The sequence below is a fragment of the Lepidochelys kempii genome, chromosome 9 (genome assembly GCF_965140265.1).
Source record: "Lepidochelys kempii isolate rLepKem1 chromosome 9, rLepKem1.hap2, whole genome shotgun sequence".
In the NCBI taxonomy this organism is placed as follows: domain Eukaryota; kingdom Metazoa; phylum Chordata; order Testudines; family Cheloniidae; genus Lepidochelys; species Lepidochelys kempii.
The window spans coordinates 88,271,605-88,289,500 of NC_133264.1; the positions used below are offsets into that span (position 1 = coordinate 88,271,605).

At 38.4% G+C, this 17,896-nt stretch overlaps 1 protein-coding gene across 7 annotated transcripts in view; it reads right to left on the reverse strand.

The window, feature by feature from the left end:
* Positions 1 to 17,896, reverse strand: part of GRIA3 (glutamate ionotropic receptor AMPA type subunit 3) — a 223,403-nt gene that overhangs the window by 22,264 nt on the left and 183,243 nt on the right. For 2 of the 7 annotated variants that reach the window (XM_073361293.1, XM_073361296.1), the window contains exons 13-14: positions 14,295 to 14,542; positions 13,624 to 13,738 (exon numbers count right to left, since the gene is read on the reverse strand). In XM_073361293.1, coding sequence (XP_073217394.1) covers positions 13,624 to 13,738; positions 14,295 to 14,542 — 363 coding nt within the window. Of the gene's footprint in view, positions 1 to 6,135; positions 7,733 to 13,623; positions 13,739 to 14,294; positions 14,543 to 17,896 lie in introns of those variants that run through there. The other 5 variants (XM_073361295.1, XM_073361300.1, XM_073361297.1 and 2 more) reach the window with 4 other exon arrangements.

Consider the following 17,896-nt stretch of genomic DNA (forward strand, 5'->3'; position numbering starts at 1 on the left):
TGTGAGGGTCTTCAAGACAAGGATAAACAAGAAAGGGCTCAGTGCTGATCCCTGATGTACTCCCACCTTTACTTGTTTCACTACTAAAAGGGCGGACTATTGACATTGCCCCTATATACATGACTATATACAGGGGAGGAGGAGGGATAGCTCAGTGGTTTGAGCATTGGCCTGCTAAACCCAGGGTTGTGAGTTCAATCCTTGAGGGGGCCATTTAGGGATCTGGGTCAAAAAAAATTGGGGATTGTGCCTGCTTTGAGCAGGGAGTTGGACTAGATGATCTCCTGAGGTCCCTTCCAACTCTGATAGTCTATGAGACTTGAACATTCTAGTCCCATTTTCTCACTCATACACCACCAGATGACTTTTCTTGGAACTCCGCCTTTTCCAGATCCATGAACATCAAGTGAATATTTTTCCTTTTCTCTCTAGTTTTTCACTAGCTGTCTCAATGCAGAAACAGCATCTATTGTCAACCTTCCTGGCATGAAGCCATATTGAATTGCACTAATATCTGCTTCACTTCTTCGTCTCTTATCGATGACTCTCTTCCACAGTTTCTTTTGTATGACTTATCAGCTTTATACCTCTATAATTTGTGCAGTTGTCAGCATCACCTTTCACCTTGTATATTGGCACCAAGATACTTTTCCTTTCTGTGTTTTAGATCTTTTCCCATCTCATGATTGAATTGAACAGGGATGTCAACAGATGGGTACCTTCTTTACAAATGTTTTCCATGCCTCAACAGGGATTTTGTCTGGATGTAGGGCCTTGTTAGTTATTTCTTTGATAGTATTTGCCATGTCATCTGGTGTGATAGGCTCGACTACACTAAAGTTCATCATTTTGAAGTAACTTTGCTGTCTTGGATTTTCTTCATTTAAAAGCTGTTCAAAATACCTTTTTCCATTGATTCTTTATGCTACCGTATTAATTTAATATTGGGCGAACCTCACTTCCTTTTTATTTTTGCTGCTTCTGTTCCTTGCCAATCTATACACTTTCCCCTTTCTCCTTCATTTGTTCTAAGCCGTTGCTTTTGCTTTTGTAGCTACATTCCTGGTCAATTTCTTTATAGCCATGTATTCTTCCAGGTCTCATTTGCTCCTACTTCTTTGTCAGAGTTTAAACATTTTTCTTTTATCATGCCTTGTACTTCTTCACTCCAAGTTTCTTGTTTAATACCCACAACTTGTTTTGAACTGTCCAATATATTTGTTGCCATAAACCCCCCACATTTATCCACTCCTTCTGCGTGTGGTGTCTAAGGAGTCACTTATGGAGAAGATGAAGTAAAATCCTCTTTAGCCTTACCTTCTAATTTTTGTCATCTTATCTTTGGTTTTACCTTCTTTGATTTTTCTTTGTACTTTTGTTCTAAGAGAAATATTTAGGTGGTCTATATTGACTCATAAGACTCTCTCCTGCCCTTGCAGTCTTTTATATCTTTTATTTTCTGCTGAGAAACAAGCAAGTAATCAATTTGGCTTCTAGTCCTTCCATTCTTGTAAGTAATAAGATGTTCATCTCTTTGTGTAAAGAATGGGTTGGATACTACTAGGTCATGAGCTTGTGCCATCTGGAATATGTTTTCTTTTGTCATATAATTTTCAATAGCCCAGCCATATTCCTCCTTCCCATCCCAACAAGGTTTGCCCCAGCTTGGTGTGTGTGTGTGTGTGTGTATCAGGTTGTATGTGTATATATCATATGTATTATATAAACAGATGTTAATTACTGTTAATTACCTACTCCTACACAGACACGCACACATACTTTTCCATAGAGCCAGATGTGTGACCATCTGATGCTGCAGGCTCCTCTTTCTCTTCTCTTATGGAAGTTTGCAGTCTGTGACTGATGCCAGCATCAGGCTCTATGAAAGTTTATTTATGTTTCATTAATGTAGCTCAAACACATTAAACTACACTAGCAGGATCATAATTTAATATAAGTGCAAAGTGCTAATGCAATAATGCATGCATATTGGATTAGGAAATGAAAGCCGTTACAAGTCATTTTAGTTCATTTGTAACAATGCCGGAGACTGAAATACTGATATGGCATGAACAACTGAAAGAGAGATTTGGGGGTTTAGTGAAATTTCGCAAATCTCACCCCAGGAATGCTGTGGGGAAGCAGTACAAAGAAGGCTGGAAGCTTGATACTACAATCCTTTCCTAAGATACCTTACACAGCAACATGGTTGCTTTCTATGGGGATTTCCACACCACCTTTCCTTGACCTTTTCTAAACTACATTGATGTAGCTATGAATGGACATGTGCAAGAGCCTTCACTTACCTTGTACGTTGGCCAGCATCCTCATTCTCTCTCTCTCTCTCGCTCGCTTTTATATACATCTTCCTTTCCACCTTCAGATTTTTTTCCCTTGTAAAGGCTTCACTGGAGACTCCTATTTTCTGGATCATCTACAGGCTTCAGTTTGTTGCTGCCTCCTTTGAGGGCTTGCTCAGGTCATTCTGGGATACTTGGTTGGCTATATAAAGCCAAAGCTTCCCACAAACTTTATTACAGCAGTAGATGGGGACAGAGTTACATCACCGAGAACCTACCTGAATGAATGTAGGCATCTGCCTGCAATATGAACTTCTATTGCTGAAACCTTAGGGTTGCTTTGAAGCACAAAAAAAGAGAGGTTTCTTTAAAACATGTATTTTTTTCTGAGTTTTTTCCTCTTTCCTTTTAAATGAAACTAGCCGTGTTAGATAAAAATATCCAAGCTTTATGTCTCCCATCCTTCACCACCAAAAAAACCCCAAAAGGAATTCTGTACAACTAAGGACATAGATTCAGTTGCTTGGATTTCATTGTCATTTAATGAAATTCCTTTGGAAACTGTGAATTCTAGTAGTCTTCCTCCAGTCTTATTTCTCCTTCCCATCCCATCCCATCCCATCCCATCCCATCCCATCCCATCCCATCCCATCCCATCCCATCCCATCCCAAGGAGGTTTGTCTCAGCGTGGCCCTTAGTGACAGATATTGCTGGGTGAATGATTCAGAGTGAATCACTTATTCAAAAAATTTAGTCCTTTTTATTTTTCTATGCCAATAATTATCCCTGGATGGGCTTTTATTTTTGCTAATATTTTGTTATTAAAAACTGTTAGACAAAACCTTCATGACCAGAATTTTCTGAGGGGCTCATGACCCACAACTGAGATCAGATTTTCCAAAGTGCTCAGCACTCTGCTACACCCATTGTTCTCTGTGGATGCTCATGGGTGCTGTGTTGTTTTGGAAATCTGGCCCCAATTTTGGCTGCTGAGTCATTCTGAAAGTCTGACCCTGTGTGACCAGATATAGGTTGTTTGTGAAATATTTGCTATTTATTAGTTGTGTTGTGTGATTAATCACTGAAGGTCACAAGGCATTTTTTCATGTTCCCTGGTTGGATGATTGAAACTCTTATAGCCTGGGGTAAGGAAATCCAAAGAGATTCCTAGGTGGCTATGTGAACCTTTCTGGAATAAACTTTTGTGTAAATACATTTACGCAAATATTCACCAGATGTTCACTTTCTTCAAACATTTTTGAGGAAAAATAAACTCTTACAAATATGCATGAAAGGTAAATACAAAGATCCACAAACTATTGTCAGAGTGAATTGGTGAACAGATGTTCATAAACTTTTTTCAGCTTTCTCTTAGCCCCAGTGACAAGACATTGGGCCCTGCTTATTGACAATATTCTGCCACATTTACCATTGAGTAGAGAGGTTTACAGACAGTAATCTACTACTCAGTAAGGGGGGCAGACTTGAGCACTTGGGTACGTCTACACAGCAATTAAATACATGCGACTGGCTTGGCTCGGCTGACTTGGGCTTACAGGGCTCGGGCTGTGGGGCTATAGAACTGCTGCGTAGACATTCAGGCTTGGGCTGGAGCCTGAGTTCTGAGACCCCATGAGTGGGAGGATCCCAGAGCCCAGGCTCCAGCCGAAACATCTACAGTGTGATTTATAGCCCTGCAGCCCAAGCCCAAGTCAGCTGACTCAGGACAGCCATGGCTGTGCTGCCGGTCTTTTATTCCAGTGTAGGTGTACTTTTTCCGAAGGGAGTGTCTTTTTACCCCATCTACTTCCTAAGTCCAATAGCTGTTTTCCAATCTGGGTAACACATTTTTTAGAAACTCTCTCACTGATTTCCTAAATTATGATCCTTATATAATAGAACCTCGCCAGAGTGCATTTTATAAATCTCACACAAACTAAAGCAGGCTCTCCGTCCTCTGTGATAATATCAGTGGAGGAGCGCTGTAATGAAGTCTCATATTACAAAATACTTCATTATTGTTACAAAATATGCTACAACATTATTTAATAGTATGCTGTGAAAAGTATTTTGTCAAATAAATGAACAAAATCAATTTTTGAAGCCTTCCTTTTAAAATGTTGTTCAGCTTACTAATTTACAAAAAGCAATATTTTTCAATTGCTCTCCTAGTCATGAGTGTGAATTAGCACAGTGCTATTATGATTGGCTCAGTTCTGCCATTTTACTTTCTTTCCAACTCATAGCCCATGCTTATAGCATCCACTGGATGAGCAAATCACTGCATGTTGATGAACACTATTTTCATACAAATTGAATGAATGAGTTGTGTTGCATGTTGTGATAAATAAAGGGAGGGATAGCTCCCTTTGATGGACACCCAGCCAGTTAGCTGTAAAATCCCTCTTGGTAGCTGTTCTTTACCAGCTTTATCTGTAAAGGGTTAAGCAAAAGCCTAAATTCCAAATGCATTTTCTTTCTTTTTGTTTTTAATAAAATTTACCTTTCTTAAGAACAGAATTGGATTTTTGGTGTCCTAAGAGGTTTGTGCATGTTTGATTAGCTGGTAGCCGCAGCTAATTTCCTTTGTTTTCTTTCTTAGCTCTTCCCTGGATGGGGGACGAAAGGGCTTGAGGGTATCCCACAGGGAGGAATTCCCAAGTGCTCCTTCCTGGGTTCAAAGGTTTTTTTTGCCTTTCGGTGGTGGCAGCGTTTACCAAGCCAAGGTCAGAGAAAAACTGTAACTTTGGGAGTGTAATACAAGCCTGGAGTGGCCAGTATTAATTTTTAAAATCCTTGCGGGCCCCACTTCTGCCATTGGAGTGACAGAGTTGGGATTCAGCCTTGACAGGAATATATTTGGAATTTAGGCTTTTGCTAGATTTTAAAAGAGCAATTTCAAAAATCAAGCACCCTAAAATAGCTTTCTTGGGGGTTCAGCTTAAAGGTTACAAGCAAACAAAGGCATCTGGGGTTAGCACAGAGGAGTTCACAAGCCAATAAGAAATAAAAGAAATAACCCTAATTACGTCTTGCTAAACATTCTGATCTACTTAAACATTTGGAGTTAGGATAAGTAGTTCTAGGCATGATCTGATAATTTATGATCATACCTGGCTTAAGCTGTTTATAGCACGGCTGCTCTGTCCCTCTAGCCCAGAGAACAACAGACAAAGGGAAAGTTTCTTTCCCAATTTTAAAAAGTTCTACCTTCCCATTGGCTCTTTTGGTCAGGTGCCCACTGTTTTTTCTTTACCTGGGGGGACTTTTTAACCCTTTACAGGTAAAGCAAGTAAAGAACAGCTACCAAGAGGGATTTTACAGCTAAGAGGCTGGCTGGGTGTCCATTAAAGGGAGCTGTCCCCCCCTTTATTTATCACACATGGTTGTTTTTTTTAAAGATAATATTTGAAAAGCAAAGCATTAGAAGTTTTCCAATGGGGTTCTTAGGATAGCAAATCACATCTAAAATTATTCATAACAGATTTCTTCTAAAAATACATCCGTATTAAAAATGAATAAAATGGTATGCTGTAAACTTACACAAGCAAACTGATACAGAGAAACCAGGGGAACAAATTCATTCTGCTTAAGGCCAAATTCTGCTCTCAGATGTGCATGAATATGTCTCGCTGAAGACAATATGTGCTGCACGGATCCAAGGACAGAATTTAGCTTAGGAGTGCTGGAACAATTTTTATAGTGGAGGTGCTGAGAGCCATTGAACTGAACTGTAAACTTGTATATAATGGAAACCCCTTGGGCTTGAACCCTACAAATTTAATTTTATGATTAACAAAAAGGCTGGGAAATTAAATACCGGAGCATCTTGCGTTACTTCAATGTCTTTTTTTTGAAAAACACCATTGTAGATACAGAAATTCAGTCAAATAATTAGCAAGGAATCTATATACGTGGAATCGACTTCAAGACTAAACACACACACACAATTTACTTTTAAGTTAGCGGTCATTAAATGCTACCATCAAGATAAGGGAAGACCAGAAATGAATCAACTATAGAATTACAGAAATATATCTTAACAGAAAATTTTTCTCATACAACTAATTAATATAACTTATCCACTCATCCTGCTATCTTTATTTATATAATGTCTTGCATATTTCTGGTTAAATCCCTGCTCAGTAATTGCTCAGGTTTGAGGGGACATGCTTGTATAATAAAATAACTGGGCCTAAAACTGACAGTATTCAGTAACAAATTTCCTGGCATATGCTTTTCTAAGTACTATTACAGATTCTCAAACAATTAAGAAGTCAGCTCACTCAAATAAGGGTATCTGGATACAATATACTGTACAATTTTGCCAAGAATCTCTATGGGTTCAATTAATTGTTTTGCATTTAAGAAAGATAAGCGAATGAATTATGATATGCATACCAGCATGTCAGCAGTGTTTAAATAAGCATATGCACACTATCGTACAGAAACCACAGATGGATATGCCAAAACCTCCTTTTAGTCTGATGGAATAAATTGTGTCTGCTGGAATTTGATAACTACCATTCCCAGTGAAATACTGGCAGCCTCTGAGACTTTGTGGACCAGATCTTTAGCTGATGTTAATTATTGTAGCTGGTGTTAACTGACTTCAGTGGCAGTATGGCGATTTATACCAGCTAGGATCTGGCTCCCTATAATTATTTCACAATAGAAATACAATCTTTTCAGTTTTAAAATAAAAGGGGAACATCTATTTTTGGACGTAACAATGATAAACCTTATAATACCAATTTGTTTAGTGGAATCTAATAGCAGGAAAATCTCCATGTTTCTTTTCAGTTGTGAGACTTAAAATCCTTAACATCATAGGATTTATTTGTCATTGGGGTTCCTTTAGTCTTAGAATGTAATTGTCTGATGGCAATGAACATACAGTATCCAGAGGAGGGATGATTAAAACTCGGAACCATCTGACCTTAAAGTACACGTGACAAACTAAGGGGAGGAAGACAAGCATCTACGGAACCAATTTTTCTATGTGACTAGGTTCTTTGTAGTCCAGTAATGGGGAACAGCACGCACAGACACAAGCAAATGGGTCACATACTCACCCCATATCTTGAGCACAACAGAATATCAGGAAGTCAGAGGAGCTCAGTCTAAGACCACGGCACCATCAATCTGTAATGATTCAAGCCTATATACAGTTCACACACACAGAAACTAAAATACCAGCAGGAAGTATCTGATTACAGACTCAGGACACCTATTCCCCAAGGCTTGGGCCTCTACCCGGTAAGCTAACAGAGCTTTTCCATTAGCTTAGCTAGTAGAAAAAGCTGTCATGAGTGAGTAAGCTCCATCATATTGCACCATAAGTCAATGACACATGCATATCTCATTCCATGATACACCTTGCATCTGTTCCTTGTTGCGATAGCTTCTATCTTTCCCCAAATATTTCCTCCTTTAAAGGAAAAACAAAACAGTTTTGAAAAGGCTGTTTATCTTCTTCTCTTGACATTTTTTTAAAAAAAATAAACCAATGTTCATATTTTATGCATTAAAACTAGAGATGAGCCTGAACCAAAAGTCTGGATCCAAACTGCTTCAACCTCTGTGAATGTTTGGATCCAAATCCAAGTTTCAGTCTGTCTCTCTCTAGTCCTATCTTGGGCTGAAGTAAAATCGTGGATCAGAGCACTCCTAGATTTTGAAGAAGTCTGGATCCAAATCTGGATTTGAATTTTGGTTGGGCTCACCTTTATTTAAAATGTACATCCTTATAGCCATCTCTCTGAGTTGCACTATTGGAATAGGAAAAGTCAATTACAGTAATAATACGTTGCTCTTCAATAGTGTATCTCATTTGAAGATCTCAATGCACTGTGCAAACAGTGTAATGTTAGGAATAAAAGGGTTTTAAACCCTCTTAAAACAGATCACAAGACTTCACTGCAGCCCTTACCATATACAGTATGAAATCCATGCTAAAGCCAAGCAATAATCAATTAACATCCTGGGCCAAGTTCATTCCTGGTGTAACCCCAGTGGATTGTGTAGAGTTACACTAGGAATGAATTTCAGCCTCCTGTGTTTGTGTTTCATACCAATTAATCAAAAGAAAAAAACAGCATGTAAATATTTTTAGCACTTGCATTAGCATCATAATGGCTCCCCTCTTCAGAACTGATACCATGCCAGCGTTAAGCAGTATCATTACATTGGACACCTCCACTGACGTTACATTAGCTCCTTTCTAGCTGACACGTTAATAGAAGTTCATTGCTACCGTTATTGTGCTAGCTGATATCTAGGAAATACTTCAAGTCTGTTCTTAATGTACAGGCTCTTCAGGGGATGCTTTTCAATCTTTGACTACCTTGAGAGTTTCTGATCAATACATAAAAGATGGTCTAAGTTTTACATACTTATTTGATGTCATAATAAGACCCTGGCATTAAAATAATGTAGATACTTGCAAAATTCAAACTGTCAGCCTGGGGCAGGGGAGGGGACTACAGACTTTAGAGAGAGAAACAGGAGAAGAGGGAGAAAATGCAGGTAAAGATTTGTCTTTAACCATATATAATACAAAATGATGTACTGGTACCTGCCATATGTACATATGCAGGGCTGTGGTTCTCTTTCGGGGTTCAGGAGACAACCTGAGCTTTGCTTTAAGGGTGTGTGATGTCAACAGAATCCCTCAAAAGCATTACAGTTAAATTAACGTACAGTAATTATTGCAGTAATATGGACACTAACTGATTAGCTTTTGCAAAAGATGAGTTGTCCAAAGTAACTTAAAGTTCTTTGCTAAAATCCACACTGTTAAACCTGTGCTACCTACTGCACAGTTGGGAATATATTCTTTAAATTTTAATGCCAAGACACACCAGCCTGTGGTATGAAGTGCCTGCAAAACGTCATCACTGGAAATTAACACTTCTAAAATAACAAACCTTTTTTGACAACTCTAGAAGTAATAATTTAAAAAACCTAGCTTAATCAGTTTTAAGGTTCTTTCTCCTCCAACCCCTCCAAGGAGAAAGTATGCATCTGGCCTGAGAACTGGCTTGGCCCACATTCTATTCCCAGGGGACTTACGCTGCTGAGTGATAAACCCTGATGATTGAGGTTTATAGCTAAAATAACTATCCAGCCCTTAACCCCAAGCATTACAATAAACAACAAATAAATAGGAGAGAGATTTGTCATTCATGGTTAAAAAGGACAAATCAAAGGTTCTCCTCATTTCCATTTTCTTTCCCTGAAATATACTTGATCATGGAATAACTTAACTGCTTTTCTAGCATCTACTAACACAGGCTTGAGTACTTGTTAACATAGAGCATTATTTCCTTTAAATGATGCCTGAGCAAATACAAAAATAGAAAGATGACCTTGCCCTTACTATTACCATTATAAAAAAAACCTGTTTTAGATTTCTCAGAACTTTAAATGTTAGTTGGCTGTTTGTAATTCAGGCGACTGGTGAAGCTGCATTGTACAAAAATCTCTTTCATGGGGTAGAGGCAGACAATACAGTGTTGGATGCTGGGAGGAAAATGAACATTTAATATACTTGCACACATAACCTTATATAAAAGGTTGCATGAGGGACAAGAATGAGAACTAAGAAGCCTATTAAAACCCATACTCTTTTCCAGGCTGCTGATGAGTACTGAAGAATTGGTGTGATTAAATTAATCTGAATTTCAGTCTTTTCTTTCCTTTTATTATACAACTGCTTTTGCCAATATCCCAGGTGACTGAACTAACAGATTAATTCACTAACTAGCCAGATGTAATCGACTTTTATTAATAAAACACGGTAGTAATTTGCAATAATTGTCCAAAACTTTGCAGCTTACTAAAAATGTTACTGCAGTATTTTGGACCAATACAAAAGCATTTTTTAGGAGAGATTGCATGTCATTGTTCCTTAAATAACTCATTAAACTAACTATACTTCTGGAAAATGTAATTCTGGGAATGAATCTGAATACTTTTCAGAACAAAAAGGCATTTTCAATTAATTGTGTTAGCAATTCCTGTACTCCATAAGATCAGCAATGTCATGGTAATGATAATACCTAGTCCAGTACAGCTTCCCTGTGCAAATCACACAGGTAAATGCAAACGAGGGCTGTCAATTAATTGCAATTAACTCACAAAAATTAATCATGATTAAAAAAAATTAATTGCGATTAATCACAGTTTTAATCACACTGTTAAACAATAGAATACCAATTGAAATTTATTAAATATTTTGGTTGTTTTTCTACATTTTCATATATATTGTATTCTGTGTTGTAATTGAAATCAAAGTGTATTTTTATTACAAATATTTGCACTGTAAAAATGATAAACAAAGCAAATTGTACTTTTCAATTCACCTCACACAAGTACTGTAGTGCAATCTCTTTGTTGTGAAAGTGAAACTTACAAATGTAGATTTTTTTGTTACATAACTGCACTCAAAAAGAAACAAATGTAAAACTTTAGAGCCTACAAGTCCACTCAGTACTACTACTTGTTCAGCTAATCACTAAGACAAACAAGTTTTTTTTACATTTACAGGAGATAATGCTGCCCTCTTCTTATTTACAATGTCACCAGAAAGTGAGAACTGCCATTTGCATGGCACTTTTGTAGCCAGCATTGCAAGGTATTTATGTGCCAGATATGCTAAATATTCGTTCGCCACTTCATGCTTTGGCCACCATTCCAAAGGACATGCTTTCATTCTGATGATGCTTAAAAAAAATAATGTATTAATTAAGTTTGTGACTGAACTCCTTGGGGGAGAACTGCATGTCCCCTGCTCTGTTTTACCTGCATTCTGCCATATATTTCATGTTATAGTAGTCTTGGATGATGACCCAGCACATGTTCATTTTAAGAACACTTTCACAGCAGATTTGACAAAATGTGAGATTTCTAAAGATAGCTACGGTATTCAACCTAAGGTTTAAAAATGTGAAGTGCCTTCCAAAATCTGAGAGGGATGGGTGTGGAGCATGCTTTCAGAAATCTTAAAAGAGCAACACACTGATACGGAAACTACAGAACCTGAACCATCAAAAAAGAAAAATCAACCTTCTGCTGGTGGCATCCGACTCAGATAATGAAAATGAACAAGCATTGGTCCACACTGCTTTGGATTGTTATCAAGCAGAACCCGTCCTCAACATGGACGCATGTCCCCTGCCCTGGAATGATGGTTGAAGCATGAAGGGACATATGAATCTTTAGTGCATCTGGCATGTAAATATTTTGCAATTCCAGCTACAACAGTGTCATGTGAATGCCAGTTCTCAATTTCTGATGATATTGTAAACAAGAAGCGGGCAGCATTATCGCCTGTAAATGTAAACAAACTTGTTTGTCTTAGCAATTGGCTGAAAAAGAAGTAGGACTGAGTGGACTTGTAGGCTCTAAAGCTTTACATGGTTTCATTTTTGAGTGCAGTTTTTTTGTACATAATTCTACATTTGTAAATTCAACTTTCATGATAAAGAGATTTCACTACAGTACTTGTATTAGGTGAATTGAAAAATACTATTGCTTTTGTTTTTTTACAGGGCAAATACTTATAAATAAAAATAAATATAAAGTGAGCACTGTACACTTTGTATTCTGTGTTGTAATTAAAATCAATAAATTTGAAAATGTAGAAATCATCCAAAATATTTAATGGTATTCTATTATTGTTTAACAGTGCTATTAATCCATGATTAATCACGATTAATTTTTTAAATCGCTTGACAGCCCTAATGCAAATGTAATTGTTAATCACTTAGTTTTGTGAGGAAGTGGTCAATAATATGGACACCAACTGATTAGCTTTTGCAAAAGATGAACGAACTTAGTTATCTGCTAAAATCCACACTGTTAAAATAGGTTTCAGAGTAGCAGCCGTGTTAGTCTGTATCTGCAAAAAGAAAAGGAGTACTTGTGGCACCCTAGAGACTAACAAATTTATTTGAGCATAAGTTTTCATGGGCTACAGCTAGCTCACGAAAGCTTATGCTCAAATAAATGTGTTAGTCTCTAAGGTGCCACAAGTACTCCTTTTCTTTTTACTGTTAAAATAATGAGTGAAATCCTGGCTCCACTGAAGTTAATGGGAGTTGGACCCAATATCTGTTTAACTAGTGCAGCAAATACAGTTTTATACCCTTCTACCTAGGATATTTACAAAGTGACAGTCTCTGTAGTATTAAAGATTATGTTCTATTCTAGGTTACGTGCCACTGAAATTGCTTTTTTTGAAGCTACATTTACGTTTGGAAATTAATCCTTTCCAGACCACCACACACTTCAGTTGTGCAAGCAGAGACTGCTATCCTGAGCAGGCAGTGCATCTCCTATTTCTAGCCACAGATACTGCAATTTGCAAGTACTTATAAAATGTTTCCTGCCAGTAGGGTGTCACAGGAGAATCTGTCCTTAGTGTTAAACACAATCTTGCTGCTGTAATAACTGCTTTGCCCTCATCTACTGAGCCTCGTTTGCAATTGGTTTTACAACCAAACTTACTTTTCTTTCTTTCTTACTTTTCTGAGCTACAGGTAACCTAAGGTAAGATAGTATCCACAAAAACAACAAGGAGTCCGGTGGCACCTTAAAGACTAACAGATTTATTTGAGCATAAGCTTTTGTGGGTAAAAACCTCACTTCTTCAGATGCAAGTGAAGAAGTGAGGTTTTTACCGACGAAAGCTTATGCTCAAATAAATCTGTTAGTCTTTAAGGTGCCACCGGACTCCTTGTTGTTTTTCTAAGGTAAGATGTATCTCTCCTCTGGAATCTGATCCAGCTCCCACTGGCCACTGGAGAGGCCACCTGTGTATGCTGGTAGTAGACTGCTATGCTGATCTTAAGCCAGCAGAAAAGGGCTAAGGAGAACTGATCCTGCAGACTTCAAGACTTTTGCTGTTTGCTGTTTTGCCCTTATAAAAAGGTCTCTTAAAAATACAACAAATAGCCTTAAATCACTGAACTATGAAACACCTTGTGCTCAATGCTTTGGGCTGCGTTAACGTGTGATCGCTATTTTCTTGCACAAGGATGAGCTCAGATGAACACTTATTACCTTAATGCACCCCTGGCAGGGCCACCACGACTGGAGCCTCTATCTGTTAGTTAAATAAGGTTCCCAAGGTTGATTAAACTGTATGTGATGCAAATAAGACCGTGTCTCCTTTAAAAAGCTACTGTGCAAGCAAGTGGCTTTCCCCATGATTATTCAAATAGTTCTAATCTGTGTTTTTTGCCCTGATAAGTCAGATAACAGCCTTGCCGATTACTCTTGACTACGGTACCCGATTGTGGTGACATTGAGGCTGACCTTGGAGTCACCTCCCCCGCTGCCGCACTCTCCTTTGTCGTACCACCATTTGTTTTTCAATTTGTCCAAGAGGCCTTGCTCATTCAGTTTTAATACTGCCAGGTTAACAGCATTTCTTGAAACGATAAAACATAACTCGTAAGAAAATGCACAAATGCTTAAGAAATCGTAACGTATGAAAAAAGGAGCACAAGAGGACAAATTGGCTAAATTTCACAGACCGTGGAGCTATAAAAATGTTTCTACAGCAAATACAGGGTTCAATATTGGAAGGTGGCATGGAGGATAACATTTGCTCAGAACTGAAGTGTGCGGGATGGGGAAATTGTCTTTGAGGAAAAAAAGTAACAAGAACACCACATCATGCAATTAACATTCGTCACATATGGCAGTTTAACCCGGCTTTTACCATTTAAATTGAAAAAGCCACTGAACTGTAAAATTAAAACAGCAACAAACAATCAGAAAGGACAACACAGAGAGAACATTAAAAAATGGATGCATTAAGTAAATGAAACCATAATTTACCGTCTTATTTTACTCCATGGAATATTGAAGATTTTAAACTTTAAAGTTACCTCAAAATCCACAAGAAAGAAAATGACAACACAATACATCAGGGTAGGTGGAATACTATAACAACATATATATTGTTATATTATTCCACCCACCTTAATGCTGAGCCTTTTGGAGTTGCTACACCATAGCCTTTGGAATCCAGGTTCCCACCAACTTTCATTGTGTCACATGGCTTTCGCTGCTCGATATACTCGTTCATGGTCGATTCAAGGAGGAAGGCAAACTTTCCCTTTGACTTCCGCACTCTAGCGACCCCGTCAGCTGTTGTTTTGGTAAATACAGATGGCTCTGCTGACTTCATATACGACCACATTTTCTCATAGACCGCTATTTTCGACCTCTGAGAAAAATAACAGAAAGCAGAGAAAGAAATTTTTATTAAGTATGCACACTGCACAGTATGTAAGTGTTGTGCTGTCAAAGTCTACATAATACAGATTAGGTTGCAACTGACTGAAGATAACTCAGTAACTATGGTTTTGTGGACAGTAACCAGCACAAAGGGGCCCTGAACTGGTGAGCCTCGAGCTGCTAACACACTATATATGGTGAATAATAATAAATGCAACAGGTGAAGTTAGCTAATGGAGAACAGTACTGGTCCCTAAACAATTACCAGGCACAGCAAGAAGTTAAGGAAAAAAGTGGTAGGCAAGAGAGAAATGTAGCTGAGACATTTCTCTTGCTAACTGACATTTAATTGGCAGTTTAACATTCAAAATGAAAAACAGTGCATTTCATCCCAGTCCCTTGATCTTTCCGCTTGTATGCGTGCTGCTGTAAGATCGAACCAGATAAAAAATATTAAATCCTAGCTCATCTCTTATGGCTAATACATGAAAATGAAAGTCCTCTACTTTTCCACACAAATCATTGCTATCAGTTTACTTCATTCCATAACACACCACTGGTGAACCACAGACACTTGCTTATTAAAGGATTTGCTTCTCATAGTGGTGATGTAAGGTTTAGAACTGCAGCCAAGAGACGACAATAGCTCTACTGGGCTATTAAAAGATGAGGATACCCATCTGGGAGATATGTTCAGTGATTACAAAGACTTTATTAAACATTGATCAACTTTCTTTGTTCAGATCGTTTCAAATTTTGCTGAAAAATAACAAGCATGCTAGTAAGAAGCTGACAACCTACATTACACTCTCTCGCTCTCATTAAAGTGAAGAGCTCAATGGACAACAGGCTATTTTATTATAACCAGCTGCTGGTTATGCATTTTTTAAGTGCATGTTGATTTGTTCAGTTTGGAGATAGCCAAATATAATGATCCTGGCTCTAAGACACATGCTTAGTAACTTAGGGAGGCTGAACAACTTTTAAAACAGCAAGTTGGTGTGTTATTTCCCCTTTCTCCTTTCTGTTCGCTCTTCGTGTCGCAACCTTAGATGGCAGAAAACTCCGTGCTGGGGAATCTCCTCATCCTACCCTCCACACATTACAATAAACCATCTTAATGTACCGAGACTGACACCATTAGTATACTGCACCATCACTTAATGTTCCCCCTCTCTGTCCCGCACCATGTGGTAATGCCTGGTTAATTACTGCAAACTCCGGATTTATACAAAACTTTCAGTCTAAGCCATCTAACTTTGTCACATTCCTTGTCAACCCTTATCTGGAATCACTAAAGCTATTACGGTAGGTGCCACACACAGTGGTTAAGGTCAGTGCAACTATTGTGAATTTTTTTCAGAGTGATAGCTGTGTTAGTCTGTATCAACAACAACAACAACAAAAAAAAGCGAGGAGTACTTGTGGCACCTTAGAGACTAAAAAATTTATTTGAGTGTAAGCTTTCGTGGGCTAAAACCCACTTTATCCGATGCATTCGGTGGAAAATACAGTAGGAAGACTACTCCAGGACAGGCCTAACAAAGAAAATAACAGAACGCCACTAGCCGTCACCTTCAGGACCCAAATTAAACCTCTCCAGCGCATCATCAGGGATCTACAACCTATCCTGAAGGATGATCCCTCACTCTCACAGACCTTGTGAGACAGGCCAGTCCTCGCTTACAGACAGCCCCCCAACCTGAAGCAAATACTCACCAGCAACCACACACCACACAACAGAACACTAACCCAGGAACCTATCCTTGCAACAAAGCCCGTTGCCAGCTCTGTCCACTTATCTATTCAAGGACCATCATAGGACCTAATCACATCAGCCATACCATAAGAGGCTCGTTCACCTGCACATCCACCAATGTGATATATGCCATCATGTGCCAGCAATGCCCCTCTGCTATGTACATTGACCAAACCGGACAATCTCTACGCAAAAGAATAAATAGACACATATCAGACATCAAGAATTATAACATTCAAAAACCAGTCAGAGAACACTTCAACCTCCCTGGTCACTCAATTTCAGACCTAAAAGTTGCAATTCTCCAACAAAAAACTTCAAAAACAGACTCCAACGAGAGACTGCAGAATTGGAATTAATTTGCAAAGTGGACACCATTAAATTAGGCTTGAATAAAGACTGGGAGTGGATGGGTCATTACACAAAGTAAAAACTATTTCTCCATGCTAATTCCGCCGCCCCCACTGTTACTCTCACCTTGTTGTCAACTGTTTGAAATGGGCTATCCTGATTATCAATACAAAAGGTTTTTTTTTCTCCTGCTGATAATAGCCCATCTTAATTAATTGGTCTCATTACAGTTGGTATAGCAACACCCATTTTTTCATGTTCTCTGTGTATATATATATTCCTACTGTATTTTCCACTGCATGCATCTGATGAAGTGGGTTTTAGCCCATGAAAGCTGATGCTCAAATAAATTTGTTAGTCTCTAAGGTGCCACAAGTACTCCTCATTTTTTCTGTTGTGAACTTGTAGCAGAAGACTCTTCATTCGGATCAGCTTGAGCTCAAGACATGCTTTTTTTCTTTTCCTTCAGGACAATTCAGTGTGCTTTGGATAATACAGTGACTAACAACTACTGTGTAAACATTTTATAGATAGGAAATCTTGCCTTCATTCCTTGTATTAAAATCCTGATGTAGCTGTGATTGATAGAGAGGAGTATAGGGCCAGGCTTTTATTATAACTATTTCTCCTAGTGAGCTGAAAACCAATTGAAAATACAATGCAGTTAAAACCATCATGATACACAACAGAACGTCAGAGAGAAGGCAGAATAGTGTGCCTTCATTAAGAGGTAGGTTGGACACCATACAGTAGTCAAGAGATTAAAAATGAAAATATTCATTAGAGAAAAATAGCTTTTTCAGATGCTTTTTAAAGGGTGAGGCATGAACTGCAGAGGTAGCTGTCTATGGAAGTGGGGTGGTGAAATAAACTCCACATGCGAGGGGGGGAAGGGGCTAGGGTATTAGTCTTGGACTTGGGAGATCTGGGTCTGATTCCCTTTATCACAAGTTATCACAAGTTTCAGAGTAGCAGCCGTGTTAGTCTGTATTCGCAAAAAGAAAAGGAGTACTTGTGGCTAAAATTTGTTAGTCTCTAAGGTGCCACAAGTACTCCTTTTCTTTTTGCTTTATCACAGACTTCCTGTGTGACCTTGGGCATATCACATAGTTTTTCTGTGCCGCAGTACCCTACTTCTGTAACATGGGGATAACACTGCCCTACCTTTCAGGGGTGCTGTGGTGATAAATACCTCGGAGGTGCTCAGATAGGGGAGCCGTATAAGTACCTAGG